The sequence below is a fragment of the Candoia aspera genome, chromosome 3 (genome assembly GCF_035149785.1).
Source record: "Candoia aspera isolate rCanAsp1 chromosome 3, rCanAsp1.hap2, whole genome shotgun sequence".
In the NCBI taxonomy this organism is placed as follows: domain Eukaryota; kingdom Metazoa; phylum Chordata; class Lepidosauria; order Squamata; family Boidae; genus Candoia; species Candoia aspera.
This window is the reverse complement of record NC_086155.1, coordinates 7051131-7071771: the sequence shown is the minus strand read 5'-3', so window position 1 is coordinate 7071771 and position 20641 is coordinate 7051131. Positions and strand designations below refer to the sequence as shown.

Sequence of the window (20641 nt, the reverse complement as noted above, 5' to 3'; positions counted from 1 at the left end):
GAAGTAGAGAGGAGAAAACCACACCCCCGCCAACACTGGCAGTGCAAGCTAATGGATATAAACAGGGAGCAAACACCACACTCACTCGCACTGAAGATGTTCCCTAGTCGGGTAATGAAACGTCTGCAAGCAAACAACCAAGCTCAGAGACCGCCAAGGACTCCACAGTTCAACCCTGAGCTACAGTTGTTCTTTTCCATTGATAATTTTCCCCTTCTTATACTATATCGCAAAGAGGACAGACAACATTATAAACCCAACTTTTGCCTACTCTCTTCTTTTATTCAATATTCTAGGCATATCTTCTACCCAACATGCATCTCATTAACCACATTTCTACACTGCATCCCAAACAACAGCCATGATTTAACCATGATTTACTGATTTTTTATTTTATTTATTAACCATGATTTATTGAGTGGGTTTCAAGTGAGAGAATCCATGGAACCTGCTAATGTCTTCTTTAGACACTTCAGGGTTGGTAGGGCAAAATTGAAATGAATCTGGAAGCTCCTTCTCAGGCACAACACCAAATGAATGATTAGAATCATAGATTTGGAAAGATCTAATCCAACCCCTTGGTCTGTGCAGGCTTTTTGAAGCCAAAAAAAAAAGAAGGTAAAACCAATGAATTTACTTGAGGGGTTTTTGTGATCATGAGATTCAGAGGTGGTCTCAGGGTAGGGTAAAAAAAAAGTCAAGGTGGTGGCTGTGAGGGTATGATCAAAGCTCCGGCCATTTCCTATGTGCAATGCATCGGTGTGGAGCTTTGATTGCACCACTGTGGCTGCCATCTTGACATTTTTTTTTATCATACCCTGTAGATGCCCCTAGTAAGATTCCTTGCTTTAATCCAAGAATCGCCAAAACAGAGCATCTAAGACTTGCTAGAGCATACTTACAGATAGGTCTGCTTGAACAAAAGATTGGAAGGCTTTTCATTAACATGGTAGAGAGGGAATGGGTCAAATCCACCAATGAAATCAACTGAAAGAAAAAAAAATCCAGAACAGAAGCAATAACAATGGCATATGGCATAAGTGAAACAAAATGGAAGGATGGTGAGGAGGAGAGCACACCAAAGCATAAGACAACACAAACATGTATGTGTAAAAAAAGAAAACCAAAGGTGCAAAAAGAGGGTGCAAACTTACACCATCTAAGCATGTTAAAGTCCTGTCAACAGGAGAAGTAAACACATGGCTTAATTTTTCCACATTGTTACAATTTGGATACAAAAGCCCCAAGACATTCCCCAAATTGTTTATGAGCAAGCAATGCCTGCTTCTATAAAATGCAACACTGCAAATACAGACTTGAGCAATGGGATGCTACTCAAGCTGTTCAATCAGCTGGAAAATTCTCATACCCCATTTTTTTTTAAAGAAATAAATGGGAACCACTTTGCCTCTTACACCAAGTGATGTGGAGCTTCAGGATTGAGGCAGTTTCTGGACATTTTGTAAACTGAAGTGCTCAAATAGTTGATGATTTATTTATTTTATTTATTTATTTATCAGATTTGTCACCACCCATCTCCTCCCACTGGAGGGACTCTGATCCTGAAGTTCTCACTCCTGGGCCAATTGCTTGGATAGCCAAGGCACAATCTGGAGCCCTGGTTAAATTAGGGAGACATCTGAACTTCCAGGGCTGCATGTAGACCTCAAAAGCCCCCAGAACCCTTCCAGAAGTTGTCACCCTACTAGAATTTTCAATGTGACAAAGAGAAAATACCTGAGTCATCATATTAATAGCATTACAGGTAGGCCCTGACTTAAAGACCATTTGTTTAGTGACCATTCAAAGTTACAACAGCACAGGAAAAGCTGACTTGCAACTGGTCCTCACACTTACAACCATCGCAGCATCCCTGTGGTCACATGATCAAAATTTGGGCACTTGGCAACCGGCATGTATTTACAACAGTTGCAGCACCCTGGGGTCACGTGATCGCCATTTGTGACCCTCCCAGCCAGCTTCCAACAGGTAAAATCAATGAGAGAAGCCGGGTTCGCTTAACGACTGTGGCAAAAAAAGTCATAAAATTGGGTGCAGTCACATGATGCCTCACTTATCGAGTGCATCACTTAGTGACTGAAATTTGTTTGTTTGTTTGTTTATTTATTAGATTTATATTATCGCCTCTCTCCCTCAATGGGGGGAGTTCCAATCCCAGTTGTGGTTACAAGTCGAGGACTACTGTAATCGAACGGAACTGAATTATAAATTGAATTTAATGTAAATGTCATTTAATCAAATGTAAATGTAAATGTAAATTCAATTTCAATAAAAATGAAATTCAGTCAAAATGTGTTTTTCATTTTCATCCCTCCAATTTTTGTTCCTGTCCCATCAACTTTCAGCATGTGGCCTTGACAAGCCACTGAAAAGCTGAGTGAGATCCTTGGCTTGAAAAGGTTGTGCAGCATTGTATTAATCCCTTTGAAGCCTTTGGGGAAAGGGGATCCATTCACCTGTTAGTGCACTGAACACGGGGGATTTTGACAGCATCAGGTTAATGGCACTCTGACAAAATAGCTGCCACAGTGGGTGTTTTAATTTGATCCACAAATATAATAGAAAGGACTAATTTGCATTGCCTGAGTGTATGTAGACAGGATCCCAGTTACTCTTCAGAATAAGAAAGACTTTTCCCAAATGTAGCAATGCAATTCTTGGCTCAAAAAAAAAATGTGTACATGTTTCAGGCACAATTTTAAACAGTAATTTGTAGACAGGTGTGGAAATGGGACAGAACAGAGTGCATGAAAGAGGAAGATGGTCCAAAAAGAGATCTATTGTTCCATCACTTGTTGTTTATTCGTTTAGTCGCTTCCGATTCTTCATGACTTCATGGACCAGCCCACGCCAGAACTTCCTGTTAGTCGTCAACACCCCCAGCTCCCCCAGGGACGAGTCCGTCACCTCTAGAATATCATCCATCCACCTTGCCCTTGGTCGGCCCCTCTTCCTTTTGCCCCCCCGCCCTCTCCCTAGCATCAGCATCTTCTCCAGGGTGTCCTGTCTTCTCATTATGTGGCCAAAGTATTTCAGTTTGGCCTTTAATATCATTCCCTCAAGTGAGCAGTCTGGCTTTATTTCCTGGAGGATGGACTGGTTTGATCTTCTTGCAGTCCAAGGCACTCTCAGAATTTTCCTCCAACACCACAGTTCAAAAGCATCGATCTTCCTTCTCTCAGCCTTCCTTATGGTCCAGCTCTCGCAGCCATATGTTACTACAGGGAACACCATTGCTTTGACTATGCGGACCTTTGTTGTCAGTGTGATGTCTCTGCTCTTAACTATTTTATCGAGATTTGTCATTGCTCTTCTCCCAAGGATTAAGCGTCTTCTGATTTCCTGACTGTACTCAGCATCTGCAGTCATCTTCGCACCTAGGAATACAAAGTCTTTCACTGCTTCTACATGTTCTCCCTCTATCTGCCAGTTATCAATCAAGCTGGTTGCCATAATCTTGGTTTTTTTGAGGTTCAGCTGCAAGCCAGCTTTTGCACTTTCTTCTTTCACCTTCATCATAAGGCTCCTCAGTTCCTCTTCGCTTTCAGCCATCAAAGTGGTATCATCTGCATATCTGAGATTGTTAATGTTTCTTCCAGCAATTTTAACTCCAGCCTTGGATTCCTCGAGCCCAGCTTGTCGCATGATGTGTTCTGCGTACAAGTTGGATAGGTAGGGTGAGAGTATATAGCCCTGCCGTACTCCTTTCCCAATCTTAAACCAGTCTGTTGTTCCGTGGTCTGTTCTTACTGTTGCTACTTGGTCGTTATACAGATTCTTCAGGAGGCAGACAAGATGACTTGGTATCCCCATACCACTAAGAACTTGCCACAGTTTGTTATGGTCCACATAGCCAAAGGCTTTAGAATAGTCAATAAAACAGAAATAGATGTTTTTCTGAAACTCCCTGGCTTTTTCCATTATCCAGCGGATATTGGCAATTTGGTCCCTAGTTCCTCTGCCTTTTCTAAACCCAGCTTGTACATCTGGCAATTCTCACTCCATGAATTGCTGAAGTCTACCTTGCAGGATCTTGAGCATTACCTTACTGGCATGTGAAATGAGTGCCACTGTTCGATAGTTTGAACATTCTTTAGTGTTCCCCTTTTTTGATATGGGGATATAAGTTGATTTTTTCCAGTCTGATGGCCATTCTTGTGTTTTCCAAATTTGCTGGCGTATAGCATGCATTACCTTGACAGCATCATCTCGCAAGATTTTGAACAGTTCAGCTGGGATGCCATCATCTCCTGCTGCCTTGTTATTAGCAATGCTTCTTAAGGCCCATTCAACCTCACTCTTCAGGATGTCTGGCTCTAGCTCACTGACCACACCGTCAAAGCTATCCCCAATATTGTTATCCTTCCTATACAGGTCTTCTGTATATTCTTGCCACCTTTTCTTGATCTCTTCTTCTTCTGTTAGGTCCTTGCCATCTTTGTTTTTGATCATACCCATTTTGGCCTGGAATTTACCTCCAATGTTTCTAATTTTCTGGAAGAGGTCTCTTGTCCTTCCTATTCTATTGTCTTCTTCCACTTCCGCGTATTGTTTGTTTAAAAATAATTCCTTATCTCTTCTGGCTAACCTCTGGAATTTTGCATTTAATTGGCCATATCTCCCCCTATCACTGTTGCCTTTTGCTTTCCTTCTTTCTTGGGCTACTTCTAGTGTCTCAGCAGATAGCCATTTTGCCTTCTTGGTTTTCCCTTTCTTTGGGATGTATTTTGTTGCCGCCTCCTGAACAATGCTGCCAACTTCTGTCCAGAGTTCTTCCGGGACCCTATCTACTAAGTCCAGTCCCTTAAATCGATTCTTCACCTCCACTGCATATTCCTTAGGAATATTAGTGAGCTCATATCTAGCTGATTTGTGGGTCTTCCCTAATCTCTTTAGTCTGATCCTAAATTGTGCAATAAGAAGTTCGTGATCTGAACTACAGTCAGCTCCAGGTCTTGTTGTTACCGACTGTACAGATGTCCGCCATCCTTGGCTGCAAAGGATGTAGTCAATCTGATTTCGGTGTTGTCCATCTGGCGAAGTCCATGTATAAAGCCGTCTCTTAGGTTGTTGGAAGAGAGTGTTTGTTATGCAGAGTGAATTGTCTTGGCAAAATTCTATCAGCCTATGTCCTGCTTCATTTTCTTCTCCCAGGCCATGCTTACCTGTAATTCCAGGTGTCATTTGACTGCCCACCTTAGCATTCCAGTCTCCCGTGATGAAAATAACATCTCTTTTAGGCGTGTTGTCCAGTAGGTGCTGCAGATCCTCATAGAACTGTTCTACTTCAGCTTCTTCAGCATCTGTGGTTGGGGCGTATATTTGGATCACTGTGATGTTAGATGGCTTGCCCTGAATTCGAATTGAGATCATTCTATCATTTTTTGGGTTGTATCCAAGCACTGTTTTAGCCACTTTACTATTAATTATGAAGGCTACTCCATTTCTTCTGTGGTCCTCTTGTCTGCAGTAGTAGATCTGGTGGTCATTTGATGTGAAGTGGCCCATTCCAGTCCATTTCAGTTCACTGACGCCCAAAATGTCTATCTTTAATCTTGACATCTCAGCAATAACCACATCCAATTTGCCCTGGCTCATAGATCTTACATTCCAGGTTCCAATGGTGTGTTGATCCTTAGAACATCGGATTCGCCGTTCAGCACCGGCACCGTCGGCCGCTAGCCGTCCTTTCGGCTTTGAGCTAGCTGCGTCATCACGTCTGGGGCTAGTTGAGCTCATCCTCTGTTCCTCCCCAGTAGCATTTTGACCATCTTCCGACCTGGGGGGTCTCATCTTCCGATGGTATACCGACATATCTCTGGTTGTACTGATCCATTTAGTTTTCACGGCAAGAATACTGGGGTGGATTGCCATTACCTTCCCCAGGGATCGCATTTAGTCTGACCTGTCATGACCTTCCCGTCTTGGGTGGCCCTTCACGGTTTAGCTCATGGCATCATTGAGGTGCTCAAACTCCAGCACCACGACAAGGTAACGATCCTTTGCTGAAGGTTCCATCACTACAGCAGGCTATTCTCATAAATTCTCAGATGTTGTTCTGCATATATGTACATGTATTTATATATATTCTGTGTGCAAGGAAACAGAAAGTGAGGTCATAGGAAAGCATATAGTCCCTGCAAACTCAGTCCTCAAGCTCCTCCATAATTTACCCGAAAATGTAAGTTTCAATTCATTTATTCATTTGGCTTCTTTGTCACTTCAGTTGATGCTGACTCTGAATGGCTTACATGCCCTATTTATGTAATTAGGTTAAACATATCTAATATCTATCAATATCAATATCAATATAAATCCTTTTCTATTAACCCCCAAATTATAAGGGGGAAGAGTGTGTTACATTTCTGCCTCTATGAGTCCCAAGTTCCCCTTGGAGAGAAATTAAATAAATTACATACATTATTAAATAATTTGTGAGGAATTAAAATTCATGGAATTGATTTAATGGAATTGAATTGTCATTCAACTTAGGTGGTATCAAATCCAATTTGGTATTTGTCCTGGGCTCCCTTTATCTTTTAAAGCAGAGTCCTGGGCATGCCATTCAAAAGCAAAATGTGGCTTTTGGCCTTTTCTGATTTTTTGCAGTTTAAACTGCATTATACACACACACAAGATGATTTGCAGAAATACCCGAAATTCTTTATAAGAGTTAAACCATTTCTATCCTTAACCAAACCTTGAACAAAAATATGCTGCTCCGCCCACTCCAATGTCATTATGATGTCACCTGCCATACCCCCTGCATCTTCTGGGAAGCCAAAGAAATAATATTAAAATTATCATTGCTCAAGCCATGTGGAAGTTATGCATTCTTGGAATACAGAATTAGTGTTACCTAATTTATATGCCACTTGTTCTCCAGGAGAATTAGACTCATAAGATTCTGTTATATAGGTAGTCCTCACTTAACAACCATTTATTTAGTGATGGTTCGGACTTACAACAGTGCTGGAAAAACCGACTTATGACTGGTCCTTAAACTTACAACCATTGCAGCGTCTCCATGGCCATGTGATCATGATTTGAGCGCTTGGCAACCAGTTCGCATTTATGACTGTCGTAGCGTCCTGTGGTCATGTGATCGCCATTTTCGACCTTCCCAGCTGACTTCTGGCAAGCAAAATCAATGGGGAACCACGTGATTTGCTTAACAACCATGTGGTTTGCTTAATGCCTGTGGCAATTCGCTTAATTAGAACTGCAAAAAAGGTTGTAAAATTGGGTCAGATTCGCTTAATGGCTGCTTCACTTAGCAACCAAAATTCTAGTCCCAATTTTGGTCATTAAGCGAGGACTACCTGTAACAGCCCATTGCAACAAAAGTAGTTTTGGCCTCCTTGTGGAATTGATCTCCTGGTCTGGTCCATCTAGTGGGGTGCCTCTCAATCTCTCCTGCTTCATATCAAAGGAACAATTTCAAAGAAATGCCAGTATTGCAGAGAAAAAAAGCACCACCAATTGGCTCTGGTCACTGGAAGTCTATGTCGTTACAAGTTTGAAATATCAGCAGTTTCTAGGTATTAATTATTGAGGTTGGCATTGGGGACTTGGCATCTTGGAAGAAGAGGGTGAAGGAAGAGGCTTGAAATTAGCTATGGATTTCTTGATCAGTCACCGCCACAACATAGCTTTTTGTATGAACTTACTGAGTTTCCTCCCGAGAAGGGCCCATTTTCCCTCTGCAGCCCCAACGCCTTCCTCTCTTTCCCATTCTGCTGCCTGCCCCACATCATTGTCCTTCTAAAATGCTGCCATGCGCATTAAACAAACAGGTGAACAAGACAGCAGCTGATGCAGATGAAGCGATGAGAATGGGAGAAAGAGAAAAGCTGCTTTGCCTCCTGTCTCCTTCGGTTGGTTTGGAGGAGGACAACCAATGCCTGCCGGCTGGATATGGTGCTGGGTAAATCTCCTCCCATTTAGGATCCTTTCTAAATGTTAACAAGGATACATTCAAAAAGATATATATGGTTTAGAGATTTTCATTGTACCTTCCTCTCTTTTCTTTTTCTAAGCTTTCAGGAATTCCCCAGCCTAAAATGTCAACTGTTTGCCAGTTGAAATTGTGGTTGAATTTGTCTATGTGTGGAGAGATTAAGGAATGGTAGGATCTGATGCCCTCAACACACAGACAAAGTCAACCACAATTTCAACTGGCAAACAGTTGACATTTTAGGCCAAGTCAAATCAGACCTCTACAGACACATAGAGATAAATGCTATCGACATGCCATTTAAAAGACATGACCAGAAGTCAAGGAAGGAAAGAAATACAGGTAGTTCTCACTTAACAACCACAACTGGGACTGGAATTTTGGTCACTAAGTGATGCAGTCATTAAGTGAATCTGACCCAATTTTATGACCATTTTGTGGCATCATTAAGTGAATCAACACAGTCATTAAGTGAATCATGTGACTGTTAAGTGAACTACATGGTTTTTAAGCAAACCACATGGTCATTAAACAAATCAAGTGGTTCCCCATTGATTTTGCTTGCTGGAAGCCGGCTGGGAAGGTAAAAAATGGCGATCCCATGACTGTGGGACGCTGCAATGGTTGTAAATGTGAACTGGTTGCCAAGCACCTGAATCGTGATCACATGACTGTGGGGATGCTGCGATGGTCGTTAGCGTGAGGACCAGTCATAAGTTGGGTTTTTTCAACGCCGTCATAAGTCTGAGTCATCACTAAATGAATGGTTGTTAAGCAAGGACTATCTGTACAGCACATCCTCTTTCGCAGTCAACACCCAGATAAGCAGGAAGCAACAACAGATAAACCATCAGAGAAGAAAAAATACACTAATCATTAAGGAACTGTCAAGGAAGACACCATAATTCCACTCAAGACTCTATAGCCAGCAAATCCCTTGCACTGATGAGGTTACATAGCTGGTAAGGAAACATCTGCAAGGAAACAACCAAGGTTCAGAGAATGCCAAGAACCCAACAGGTGAACTCTGAGTTATAATTATTCTCTACTGTTACAAACTAGTGGCAGTCAATTTCTACTGCTGGATTCCAAGGGGCATAACTTCAGATTTCAGGAACAGAAAGAAAAAGAAGTTGGGAAGGCAAAACAGATGCATGGTACACTCAAAGGCCTGCTCTTGGATATATTCAAAATTAAAGTGATTGAAGCAAAAGGTGAAAAGGAGAAAAAAGAGACCGCAGAAGAGGTCATACTGGAGAACAATGTCTCCAGGCACAAAATACTGGAAGTGAAGGAAACTAGCTCATAAAATATTTGCAAAATTAACATTTGCCTCTGCAGGTCCAGACACTAATGTCTCAGAAGTTGAGACATCTCCTTTTGAAAACGAACCTCTCTCCAATTGGCTGTAAATCGTTTTAGGAACATGAAATGCAATGCAATTTGTTTTCAAAGCTTCTGGTTACTGTTATCTATCTTGGCTCAGGAAAAGATGGTGAAAACAATGCAAGCTATTAATTGAAAGCCCTGTAAATCTAAAGGTCAGCTCTGATGCAATTTGGATCAATAAAACCATGGTCAAGAAGACATCTTTTAGACACTTCTGAAAAGTAATTGACATCACGAGCCCTAATCCCAGTTTTATAATGTTTGTTCTCTAATCCACTGGGGAAAAAAAAATAATGCCCACAGAGCGATTGAAATTAATGCACTGTTTAGTGGAAGACTGGGGATCCAGTGCCACTACCACCACCTCCTGAGCCAGCCAGTATACTTTAGGTAGCAATCCCATGGTCCCTGGGAAATTGTCCCAGGGAACACAGATTCTTTTCCCCTTCCAAGCTCAGAGAGCAACTGCAATCTCAGATGGGGAAATCAGGATTCCAAGTTGGCTGGTAGGAATTTCTCAGACCATCTCAGAAATGGCTGTCCCATCTTTGTTTGAAAACGCTTAGTGGTGGAGGGAGGCAGGCTGTTCCACATGTTAAACCTCTCATGGTCAGGTCATTCCTTCTTACTTCAAGTTTGGATCTCCCTCTGTAAAGCTTCCACCCACTGGTTCTTGTCCTACTCTTGGACACTATGGAAAATAAATCCACCCTCTTCCCTGTGACAGCCCTTCGTTGGATGGAAAGCTGCTATTCTGTCTCCCCTTAGCTTTCTGTTCTTCACGCTAAACACACCCCTCACCGTCTTCCTGGTTCTTCTTTGCACTCTTTCTAATTCCTCAGTGCCCTTCTCCTGTCGGACGGACCAGAACCAGGCACAGTATCCCAGGCATGGCATGACCAATGTAACACAGAGCGGTACTATCAGTTCCTGTGATCTTTACATTATATACCTCCTTGCTTACTACTATTGAAAATTGTTTTCCTGATGTATTCTGACACCAGATTGTTCTTGAATGCATCACAGGATTGCTCTACTTGGCCACGAATGCCTGCTTCCTCGATATTCAGCCTCCTACAATTCCTCTAGGAAGGAAGGAAGGAAGGAAGGAAGGAAGGAAGGAAGGAAGGAAGGAAGGAAGGAAGGAAGGAAGGAAGGAAGGAAGGAGCAACAGGCTGTATTTCAGGCAGGTTAAATCCAACCTTGACTATGAATGTGTGCTGCAGTCACTGGAATGTCTGAGTAGTATCAGGGAGTTCTCTGAAGAGTTTTTGTGACAAAGAAGGAAGAAAGAGCTTGACCTTCACCCTCATTTCCTCTTCTGCTCTTCCATTTTTTTCACATTGGTTACCAAACCACAGTATACGATAAAGTGTCCTGAAGACTTAAAGGATGACCCACCTACATTCAGACATCTAAAGGCCATTTTGCTGAACAGTCGCATTTTCTGCAAATAATTTTCCTGGGTACAGTGTATTTTGTAGATTATTCCACCAATGGATGCATTTTTGTAAACATTTTTCCTGGAGAACAACTTTATTATAAAAGGCATAATGATTTTGTTTCAGTTCATTTTTTAAAACCTGAAACTGTAACATTGCGTTAAAATGTCAATTGAACCAATTTGTTCCGCATAGGTGATGATGTAACAGTATCTCTTCCCATGTACCAACATCTTCAGCTACAGTCAACTAAACATTCAAAGGAAGGCCATTTAATCAATAGACACTGACTGCAATCTGTGCTGGCAAATACTTACAGCTGTCTTCTTCTTCTGTAAAAACACTGACAACGTAACAGGCATACACAAATCCCACCAGCTGGAAAACAAACAGAATAAGGAACCATGAGCCTCGCTTCCAAACAACCACCATTTGTGATTTTAAAATACAAACTAGACACCTAAGATTTTCTTCCAGACTTGTTCGTTTAGAACTGTTTCTTCTTATTTGAGTACATTTACATGATGCTTCTTAGTAATGTAGAAAAGATGTAGCCTAGATGCAATGGTATGTGGGACTGACCTTGGGAGAGAGGAAGAAGATCTGCAGCCTAGGCTGTGGGTCTTCCTCCTGTCTCCCAAGGTCATTCCCATATACCATCACATTAGGTTACCAACTTTAGTCATCCTTATGCCATATGGAGTATTTCTTGCTAAGTCTAATGACACTAGTGGGCAGCTTGGACACATAATGGCCAGGATGTCACAAGCACAAGTTACTTACTTATTTCTTTCAGCATTTTGTACAGCATTACTTACCCTGAAAGGGAATCGCATGATGTGTGTATATGGATGGTTGCTGACAAATAATAATAATAGTAGTGGTAATAAAATAATAGTAGTAGTAATACTTTCCATTTTTCTTGTTTTACAAGAAATAAACAAAATCCAAATAAATAATACAGTAGATATGAGAACAGAAGAATCTACCATCAATATGCTTAATGTCAATGCTCAGAAGCATAATCTTATTTCTACTGTATTTTAATCTTCTGCTGATTGCTTAAGGGAGTTTTTGAGGTCTGTAAGAGATTGAGGAATGATATACAAATATTTTATCTAAATGTATTAATATTATTTATGTAAGGCACAATCCTACATTGCCTATGATTACATGCTATGTAAGATAAGTGAGCTTCCCTCTTCCAAAGCCCTTGAGAAAATGCCATCTTTGGAGAGTTAAACTCTAACATTGTATTTTCCCTTTCCCTCTCCTTCTGACTATGGGTGGAGGGAGCTCTTTCTAAAGATGTAACTCCTTGACGTGGAAACTCCAGAAAGAAGAAGGACAAATGCAGATGAGGATCAGCTGGACCTTAAACTTTTTTGTCCACATTCTTGACCACACTTCCAGACCTGATTAAATTTCAGCTGGCTACATTGCTAAATTTATTGCCTACCACTCCACGCAACAGGAGAACTTTACTTTTCTTGAACCACTGACAAAATATAAAGGGCAGCAACCAATTGATTGATTCTGTGCCATCAAATCAGCACCGACTCTTAGCAACCTCATAGTTAGACCTTCTCCAGGAAGTTCTCTCCCCAACCTGACCCTTCAGATCTCCCAATGGTGCACCCATCATAGCTGTAACTGACTCCATCCACCTCACTATGAGTCATTCTCTTCTTCTCTTTCCTTCCATCTTTCTCAATATTATAGACTTCTCAAGGGAGTTCGTGTTTTTTTGCATGTGTTCAAAGTATGATAATTTGAACATGGTCATTTGTAAATCAAGTGACAATTCTGAATTATTCATTGATCAGCAAAAGTTGCTCCTTCCTATTTCCTTGTTATGGTCCACCAACAGGACCATCAAAGTACTCTAAGTATGGACTGTTCCAGCCTAATGTTAGGATCACTCAGTTAATGCATTTATATCTTGCTTTTTCTCCATTGTACAGCATCAGGCAGTATACAAGTTTCTGAAGTGGGTTCCCATCCTGGTCCCATAGCAAGTCTTGTGATCTCATTCAAATTATGCCTCCTATCAAAGCACACCTCATGTTTTCCAAGAATAATGATTTCCTCACCGCTTCCAAGTGTCCACCAGGAAGTATGTTGTTACCCCTGATGTTTGCAACTCTTAATCCAAAGCTAGAAAACTCACCCTCGGTGCAACAGCTTCCTTTTCTTTTTTTTGCAAAACAGTTTAAACTCAACTTCCTTCCATGAAGAACCCCAGTGCATTCCATTATACCCCCTTGCAATCCTTATTACCTTGTCTTTTCCCTGTCGAAGTGATGGATATTTCTCTTTTATTAAAAATGAATGACTCCATTTTCTAGAGTTTCCTCATACATCATACTGTCTTCCTGTGGTGTGAGTAATTGTGAAGCTTCTACTTCCTAATTAAAGTGGATTGAGTGCACCATGGAAACAAATAATAAGGGATAACGGTAGCCTTAAAAATTGGCCACCCACTGAAAGGTTGGTGCCACAAATATTGGGAATGAGATTCTCCTTGTGTCAGCAATGCACAGCATTCCAGAGACCAGGATAACGGGCTGTGAAAAGCCTGCACATGGATTGCTTTGGTTATCTCCTGACGTTATTGGTATATTTAAAAAAAAATTATGATAGTATTCTTATTTTAATAATTACTTTTTATCCTTTTATAATGGTTGTTTTTTACCTACTGGCTGTTTTATTCAATTGTTGTAAGCCGCCCAGAGTTGCCTTGTGGAGATGGGTGGCCATAGAAATGTGATTAATAAATAAACAAACAAATTCTAAAGCCCGAACAACTAGGAGAAAAAAACACCAGAAATTGAGGCTGCTTGTTTACATTGATTCTGCAGGGCATCAGAAGTACTCTTCAATCCTTCTCAGATGAAGGCCTCTGCTTGGATTCCACATTCAGATCCCAAAAGATTTAGTTGCCTTTTAACTGTACCTCTGGCAGCTGAAAATGCACAGGATCTTCAAGCTCTAATAATGGAAGTCAAGGAGCACAGTGAAAAAATAGGCCTAAGATTAAATATAAAGAAGTCCAAACTAATGACAACAGGAATAGCAACCAGCCTTAGAATTGACAATGAAGGTATTGAAGTGGCAGACAGCTTCTGTCTTTTAGGGTGAATGCTCAACAATAAAGGCACAACCAGACAAAAGATACACCACAGCCTGGTACTTGTTAGAGCAGCTATGAAGGCCTTGGGAAATATATTCAGCTGCTGTGACAGGCTATAAGCCTATAAAGATCAGTCTCCACCTACAAAGCAGGCAATGGTCTTCTCTTGAGCACTCTATGGAAGCAAAGGCTGGACTCTGAAGAAGCAGAATAGGAAGAGTATTGATGCTTTTGAACTTGGGTGATGCAGAAGACTCCTGAGAATGCTGTGGACAGCCAAGAAAACAAACCAATGGATCATTGCACAAATCCACAAATCGAGGAAAGAGAAGAAGACAATGACCAGAAGCAGGGTTGATGGATTCAGTTACAGCGGTGATAGGTGCACCATTGGAAGATCTGGTTGGAGACAGGCCATCCTGGGGAAAAATCTATTTGTGTAGTTCCTAAGCATCAACACCAACTTTATGGCTTATAATCAACACTCCTTCAGATTTCCTTTGTAGACAAGAAGGTCCTGAGGAACATTCTGCCTCTTTTATTCTCACCACTCCCCATACAAGATACATTAGCACCTACAGAAAAAAAGGAAAAATGGAATTGGACTTTGACAACTAACTATGAAAGCTAAGAGAGAGGACTTCCAGAATGAGCAGCCCGGAATTGTTGTTTCCTGGACTGAGAAAGATTCGGGAGACAGTTGTGCAAACCACCAACTGCAAACCCATTTGTTATCCGTGAAGAAATCCTCTATTCACTGTCTCACAGGAAGACAGTCAGAAAGAACATAAAGAAGATTTTGCCCTAATGAATTTTGTGATAGATTGTTTTAGATGGGAAATACAGTAGTTCAGTTGTCAGGATTCTTGTAACCCCATCCCATTCTTCTCAAAGAACCTTGCTAAAAAAAACTAGTAATTTGTTGTTATAGGTAGCTGCTAAGGAACCTGTATAGAGTCAGGAAGATGACCATGATGGAGATACACAGGCAAAAGGGGCTGAAACATTTTGTTAAGTCCAGAGCAAGGACATAACATCTGGAAGCAACTCAGAGAGTTGTTGTTTATTTGTCTAGTCGTTTCCGACTCTTCGTGACTTCATGGACCAGCCCACGCCAGAGCTTCCTGTCGGTCGTCAACACCCCCAGCTCCCCCAGGGACGAGTCCGTCACCTCTAGAATATCATCCATCCACCTTGCCCTTGGTCGGCCCCTCTTCCTTTTGCCCTCCACTCTCCCGAGCATCAGCATCTTCTCCAGGGTGTCCTGTCTTCTCATTATGTGGCCAAAGTATTTCAGTTTTGCCTTTAATATCATTCCCTCAAGTGAGCAGTCTGGCTTTATATCCTGGAGGATGGACTGGTTGGATCTTCTTGCAGTCCAAGGCACTCTCAGGATTTTCCTCCAACACCACAGTTCAAAAGCATCGATCTTCCTTCGCTCAGCCTTCCTTATGGTCCAGCTCTCGCAGCCATGTGTTACTACGGGGAACACCATCGCTTTAACTATGCGGGCCTTTGTTGTCAGTGTGATGTCTCTGCTCTTAACTATTTTATTGAGATTTGTCATTGCTCTTCTCCCAAGGATTAAGCGTCTTCTGATTTCCTGACTGCAGTCAGCATCTGCAGTAATCTTCACACCTAGAAATACAAAGTCTTTCACTGCTTCTACATTTTCTCCCTCTATTTGCCAGTTATCAATCAAGCTGGTTGCCATAATCTTGGTTTTTTTGAGGTTTAGCTGCAAACCAGCTTTTGCACTTTCTTCTTTCACCTTCATCATAAGGCTCCTCAGTTCCTCTTCGCTTTCAGCCATCAAAGTGGTATCATCTGCATATCTGAGATAGTTAATGTTTCTTCCAGCAATTTTAACTCCAGCCTTGGATTCCTCAAGCCCAGCTTGTCGCATGATGTGTTCTGCATACAAGTTGAATAGGTAGGGTGAGAGTATACAGCCCTGCCGTACTCCTTTCCCAATCTTAAACCAGTCCGTTGTTCCGTGGTCTGTTCTTACTGTTGCTACTTGGTCGTTATACAGATTCTTCAGGAGGCATACAAGATGACTTGGTATCCCCATACCACTAAGAACTTGCCACAATTTGTTATGGTCCACACAGTCAAAGGCTTTAGAATAGTCAATAAAACAGAAATAGATGTTTTTCTGAAACTCCCTGGCTTTTTCCATTATCCAGCGGATATTGGCAATTTGGTCCCTAGTTCCTCTGCCTTTTCTAAACCCAGCTTGTACATCTGGCAATTCTCACTCCATGAATTGCTGAAGTCTACCTTGCAGGATCTTGAGCATTACCTTACTGGCATGTGAAATGAGTGCCACTAGTTTGAACATTCTTTAGTGTTCCCCTTTTTTGGTATGCGGATATAAGTTGATTTTTTCCAGTCTGATGGCCATTCTTGTGTTTTCCAAATTTGATGTCATATGGCATGCATCACCTTGACAGCATCATCTTGCAAGATTTTGAACAGTTCAGCTGGGATGCCGTCATCTCCTGTTGCCTTGTTATTAGCAATGCTTCTTAAGGCCCATTCAACCTCACTCTTCAGGATGTCTGGCTCTAGCTCACCGACCACACCGTCAAAGCTATCCCCGATATTGTTATCCTTCCTATACAGGTCTTCTGTATATTCTTGCCACCTTTTCTTGATCTCTTCTGCTTCTGTTAGGTCCTTGCCATCTTTGTTTTTGATCATACCCATTTTTGCCTGGAATTTACCTCCAATGTTTCTAATTTTCTGGAAGAGGTCTCTTGTCCTTCCTATTCTACTGTCTTCTTCCACTTCCACGCATTGCTTGTTTAAAAATAATTCCTTGTCTCTTCTGGCTAACCTCTGGAATTTTGCATTTAATTGGGCATATCTCCCCCTATCGCTGTTGCCTTTTGCTTTTGCTTTCCTTCTTTCTTGGGCTACTTCTAGTGTCTCAGCAGACAGTCACTTTGCCTTCTCATTTTTCTCTTTCTTTGGGATGTATTTTGTTGGTGCCTCCTGAACAATGCTGCCAACTTCTGTCCATAGTTCTTCCGGGACCCTATCTACTAAGTCCAGTCCCTTAAATCGATTCTTCACCTCCACTGCATATTCCTTAGGAATATTAGTGAGCTCATATCTAGCTGATCTGTGGGTCTTCCCTAAGCTCTTTAGTCTGATCCTAAATTGTGCAATAAGAAGTTCATGATCTGAACTACAGTCAGCTCCAGGTCTTGTTTTTACCAACTGTATAGATGTCCGCCACCTTTGGCTGCAAAGGATGTTTGTTGTTTATTCGTTTAGGCGCTTCCGACTCTTCGTGACTTCATGGACCAGCCCACGCCAGAGCTTTGTGTCGGTCGAAGGATGTAGTCAATCTGATTTCGGTGTTGTCCATCTGGTGAAGTCCATGTATAAAGCCGTCTCTTAGACAGAGACCTCTGTAATTCTCTGCAGCAGTGTTTCTCAACCTTAGTAACTTTAAGATACGTGGACTTCAACTCCCAGAATTCCCCAGCCAGCACGGGAGTATAAGGAGGAGGAGTAGCATAATCAGATTTTCATGATTCTGCTATTATAGCCAATCTCAAGAAAAGTAGTTTTAGCCTTCCTGTGGAGTTTATTTCCTGGTCTGGTCTACCTGGTGGGGTTGACAAAACGTGATTTAACCAAATTGAGCTATAAATGCCAATCAGTGCTTCCAGGATTGTGAGGGAGGAACTTGTCTATTGTTTGGTGGTAGGACTGCTCTCCATGGTACTGAACCCAAGACCTGTTGCCTGCTACTTGGACTTTCTCCAAGTCCTGCTCCACTCAGCTGCCTCTTGGTTGAACAGTCCTACCTGTGCTATTACTCACAGTAGGCGAGAGAGTCTCTCCTTGACCAGAATTGAAGCAAGATCCACCAGCTATGGGAGAAGATTCTGCAGACTTTTAAGCAGCAGATGGAGAGCTCCAGCTACCTGCAGATCTGTCCTCCCTGAATTTGCTCAACCACCGCACTTAACCCACTTGAGTGGGTGATAAGGATATCCAGATAAACTGAACAATAAACTGGCTGTGTAAAGTAAGACTGATCTAGAAAGATCATTTTTAGTATTAGATCTGATTAATTTCTATAACTCTGTGTCCCCTGCTTTCTTAACATCTTATTTCTATCCTTTATTTAATAAACATTTAGTTATATTGACAATGGGCCAGTTTGGCTTTCTATTGTGGCACTTATATGTAATTTCCCCTACGTGCTTAGGGGGCCAAAAGTTTAACCCTATTATTAAGCTATGCAGAAAAGAAAGGTGAGGAAGCCTAGTTGCTGATCAACAGGCCTAGATTTAGCTGGCTGTTTCCCCATTCCCAGGGAAAAGACCTGCAGATCTAGAGGACACCTGCTCACCTTGAGATTTCAAGCAATTAAGAACTATTTAGAAGCATGTGGCAGCAGAAGGGAATCATAAATGATAAAGGGGAACAGCTGGTGCAGAAATATCAACCCCTATTGTATCAGTGACATTGCCATCCATTCAACAAAAAATTTCCAATGGAAATTTTACTTGCCTCTTTTAACAGTGTCTGTGTTCACCTATCATGATGAAGCGTGGTCCAAAAATCCAGTTTATTGGATGTTTTCATAAAACATCCTGAACCATAAGGCAACTGTACCCACAGGGAACACGCAACATGCTAGACACCAGTGTGCTTGGCTAATGAGGGGCTTAGTGTGTTATGTGAACACAGCTTTTTCACAGATTCGAAGCATTCAGTTCCCCAAAGCATTATTATTTATTTCTTTTATTTATTAAATGTCATTATCTACAATTTTTTAAAAAAAATCTCAGATGGAGAGGAAATGGTTGCCTTGAGCTTGGCATTACACAGTCATTATTTAAAATGTCAAGAAGGTGTAAGATGCAGCTATCAACTGAGCAGGGGACCCAGTGACACAAGGGGCCATTTGATCCTATACATCTGCTAAATCTGAACTTGGCTCTCTGGTGTGATCAACTTGCTCACTAATTGGTCAGAGATTATCTCTTCTTGCTCTGTTCCTTGTAGAGAGCTGCATGCCTACATTCCTGAGCTCTGGATATTGCTAAATAAATACATGGAACAGCCAACGAAGTTCATCTCTTTAATTGCCGGTGGGAAGAATCCAGGAGTCTCTAGATGGTTAGTGCAAAGCTTGGAAAAGCTCTAATAACTCTGCCCTGTTAACAGCACACAACCACACAATACTGGGCAATTTTAGCACAAGTTTTTTTTAAAATAAATAAAAATAACCTCAATCCTGAGAATCTCTATGGCAGAATACAAGGAAAAAGAAACAGTCACAACAGAAGAGAGTATCTGCAGCTCAGTGTTGAAATGTGGAGTCCTTGGTGCTCTCTGAGCTTGGCTGTTGGCTTGTAGACATTTCATTACCCAACTAGGCAACATCATCAGTGCTAGAAGGGTGTGGGGTGTGCTCCCTGTTGGTAGTATAAATGGGGAGTAAACCCCACACTCACTAGTCTACACTCAAGCGCACTGATGATGTTACTTATTCAGGTAATGAAACAGCTGCAAGCAAACAACCAAGCTCAGAGAGCACCAAGGACTCCACAAGGAACGGTCAGATAAACATCCTAAAGAAAAGATCACATTCAAACCCCAGCTGTTCCTAATGCCACCCACACTTTGCCACCCAACGCAGGCAAGTCCTTTGAACTGGTGGTAGACAACTGTTTTTCTTCTGAGAGAGGAATGTGTCAAAAAAAAACAGGACAAGGTGCTGAAAAATGGTATGCATTACTGTTTTGTTTACTTCTTAGCCCAACTCATTTCTAGGGCCAGGAAAAGTAATAATGAATTGAAATAGCAAAGCCCGACGTGCATTTATTCAGTCTCCTAGAACTTGTAACCCTAATTGCTACTTTAAAACAATCTCTCCTGCTGATGGATAAACTAAGGCTTTGTGAGTTTTCAGGGAAGATACACGCACCCACGTGTACACCTTTCTATGCGGATAGCCTGCGATGTCGTATTGTGTTCAGCTCCCCAATTCCTTGTGCAGTAGAGATTTGACCTTTAAACAGCAACTTGAGATGAAAATTGGCTACAGAAAGGATCTTTGTATTTCCTAAGGGCTAAAGAGAAATCCGTTTATCCTTTTTTTATTAACAAATACCTTGCGAAGTTTGCCCATTGGTTGACCTTTGCGAAACCTGATAGCTAAATATATTAAGCAATGGACATAGGATTAAAAATTCATCAGTGCCCCGAAATATGAACCCTGGCTCCTGAAAGTTATAACTTCCGTTGTCCTTGGGAAGGTAGCAAGCAACTGGATCCTTCCCTTTATTAATTCATTTTAGATTATTTATAGCCTATACTATCCCAAGCTCTCCTACATACAACAGGATGCTACACGAAAGCCCTATTCAGATATAATAAAAGAGTCCCCTTTTCGGGAGAGACGGGCGGTGACAGAAATTTGAAAAACAAATAAATAAATAAAATAATCCTAACTCTTGTGACATTTGCAGGGAGGGAAGATGAAATGATGCCTAATGGGGTTGCCCTCAACACTACAACCCGGCTCCCAATTTTTACATGTCCTATGAGGTTAGTAAACTCATAAAACAAGACTCACTCAGATTCCTCAAAAACATCTTTGTTGCTACTAGGGTAACGTGACAGAATCTCGAAAGCCCATCACAACAATTCTGCCACTCAACTTAT

General features: G+C 41.5%; 1 protein-coding gene across 5 annotated transcripts in view; it reads right to left on the bottom strand.

Moving 5' to 3' along the window:
- Window positions 1–20641, bottom strand: part of NKAIN4 (sodium/potassium transporting ATPase interacting 4) — a 105016-nt gene that overhangs the window by 7230 nt on the left and 77145 nt on the right. For 4 of the 5 annotated variants that reach the window (XM_063296941.1, XM_063296938.1, XM_063296940.1 and 1 more), the window contains 2 exons: window positions 11127–11187; window positions 903–987 (listed from right to left, as the gene is read on the bottom strand). In XM_063296941.1, coding sequence (XP_063153011.1) covers window positions 903–987; window positions 11127–11187 — 146 coding nt within the window. The remainder of the gene's footprint in view (window positions 1–902; window positions 988–11126; window positions 11188–20641) is intronic. The other variant, XM_063296942.1, reaches the window with a different exon arrangement.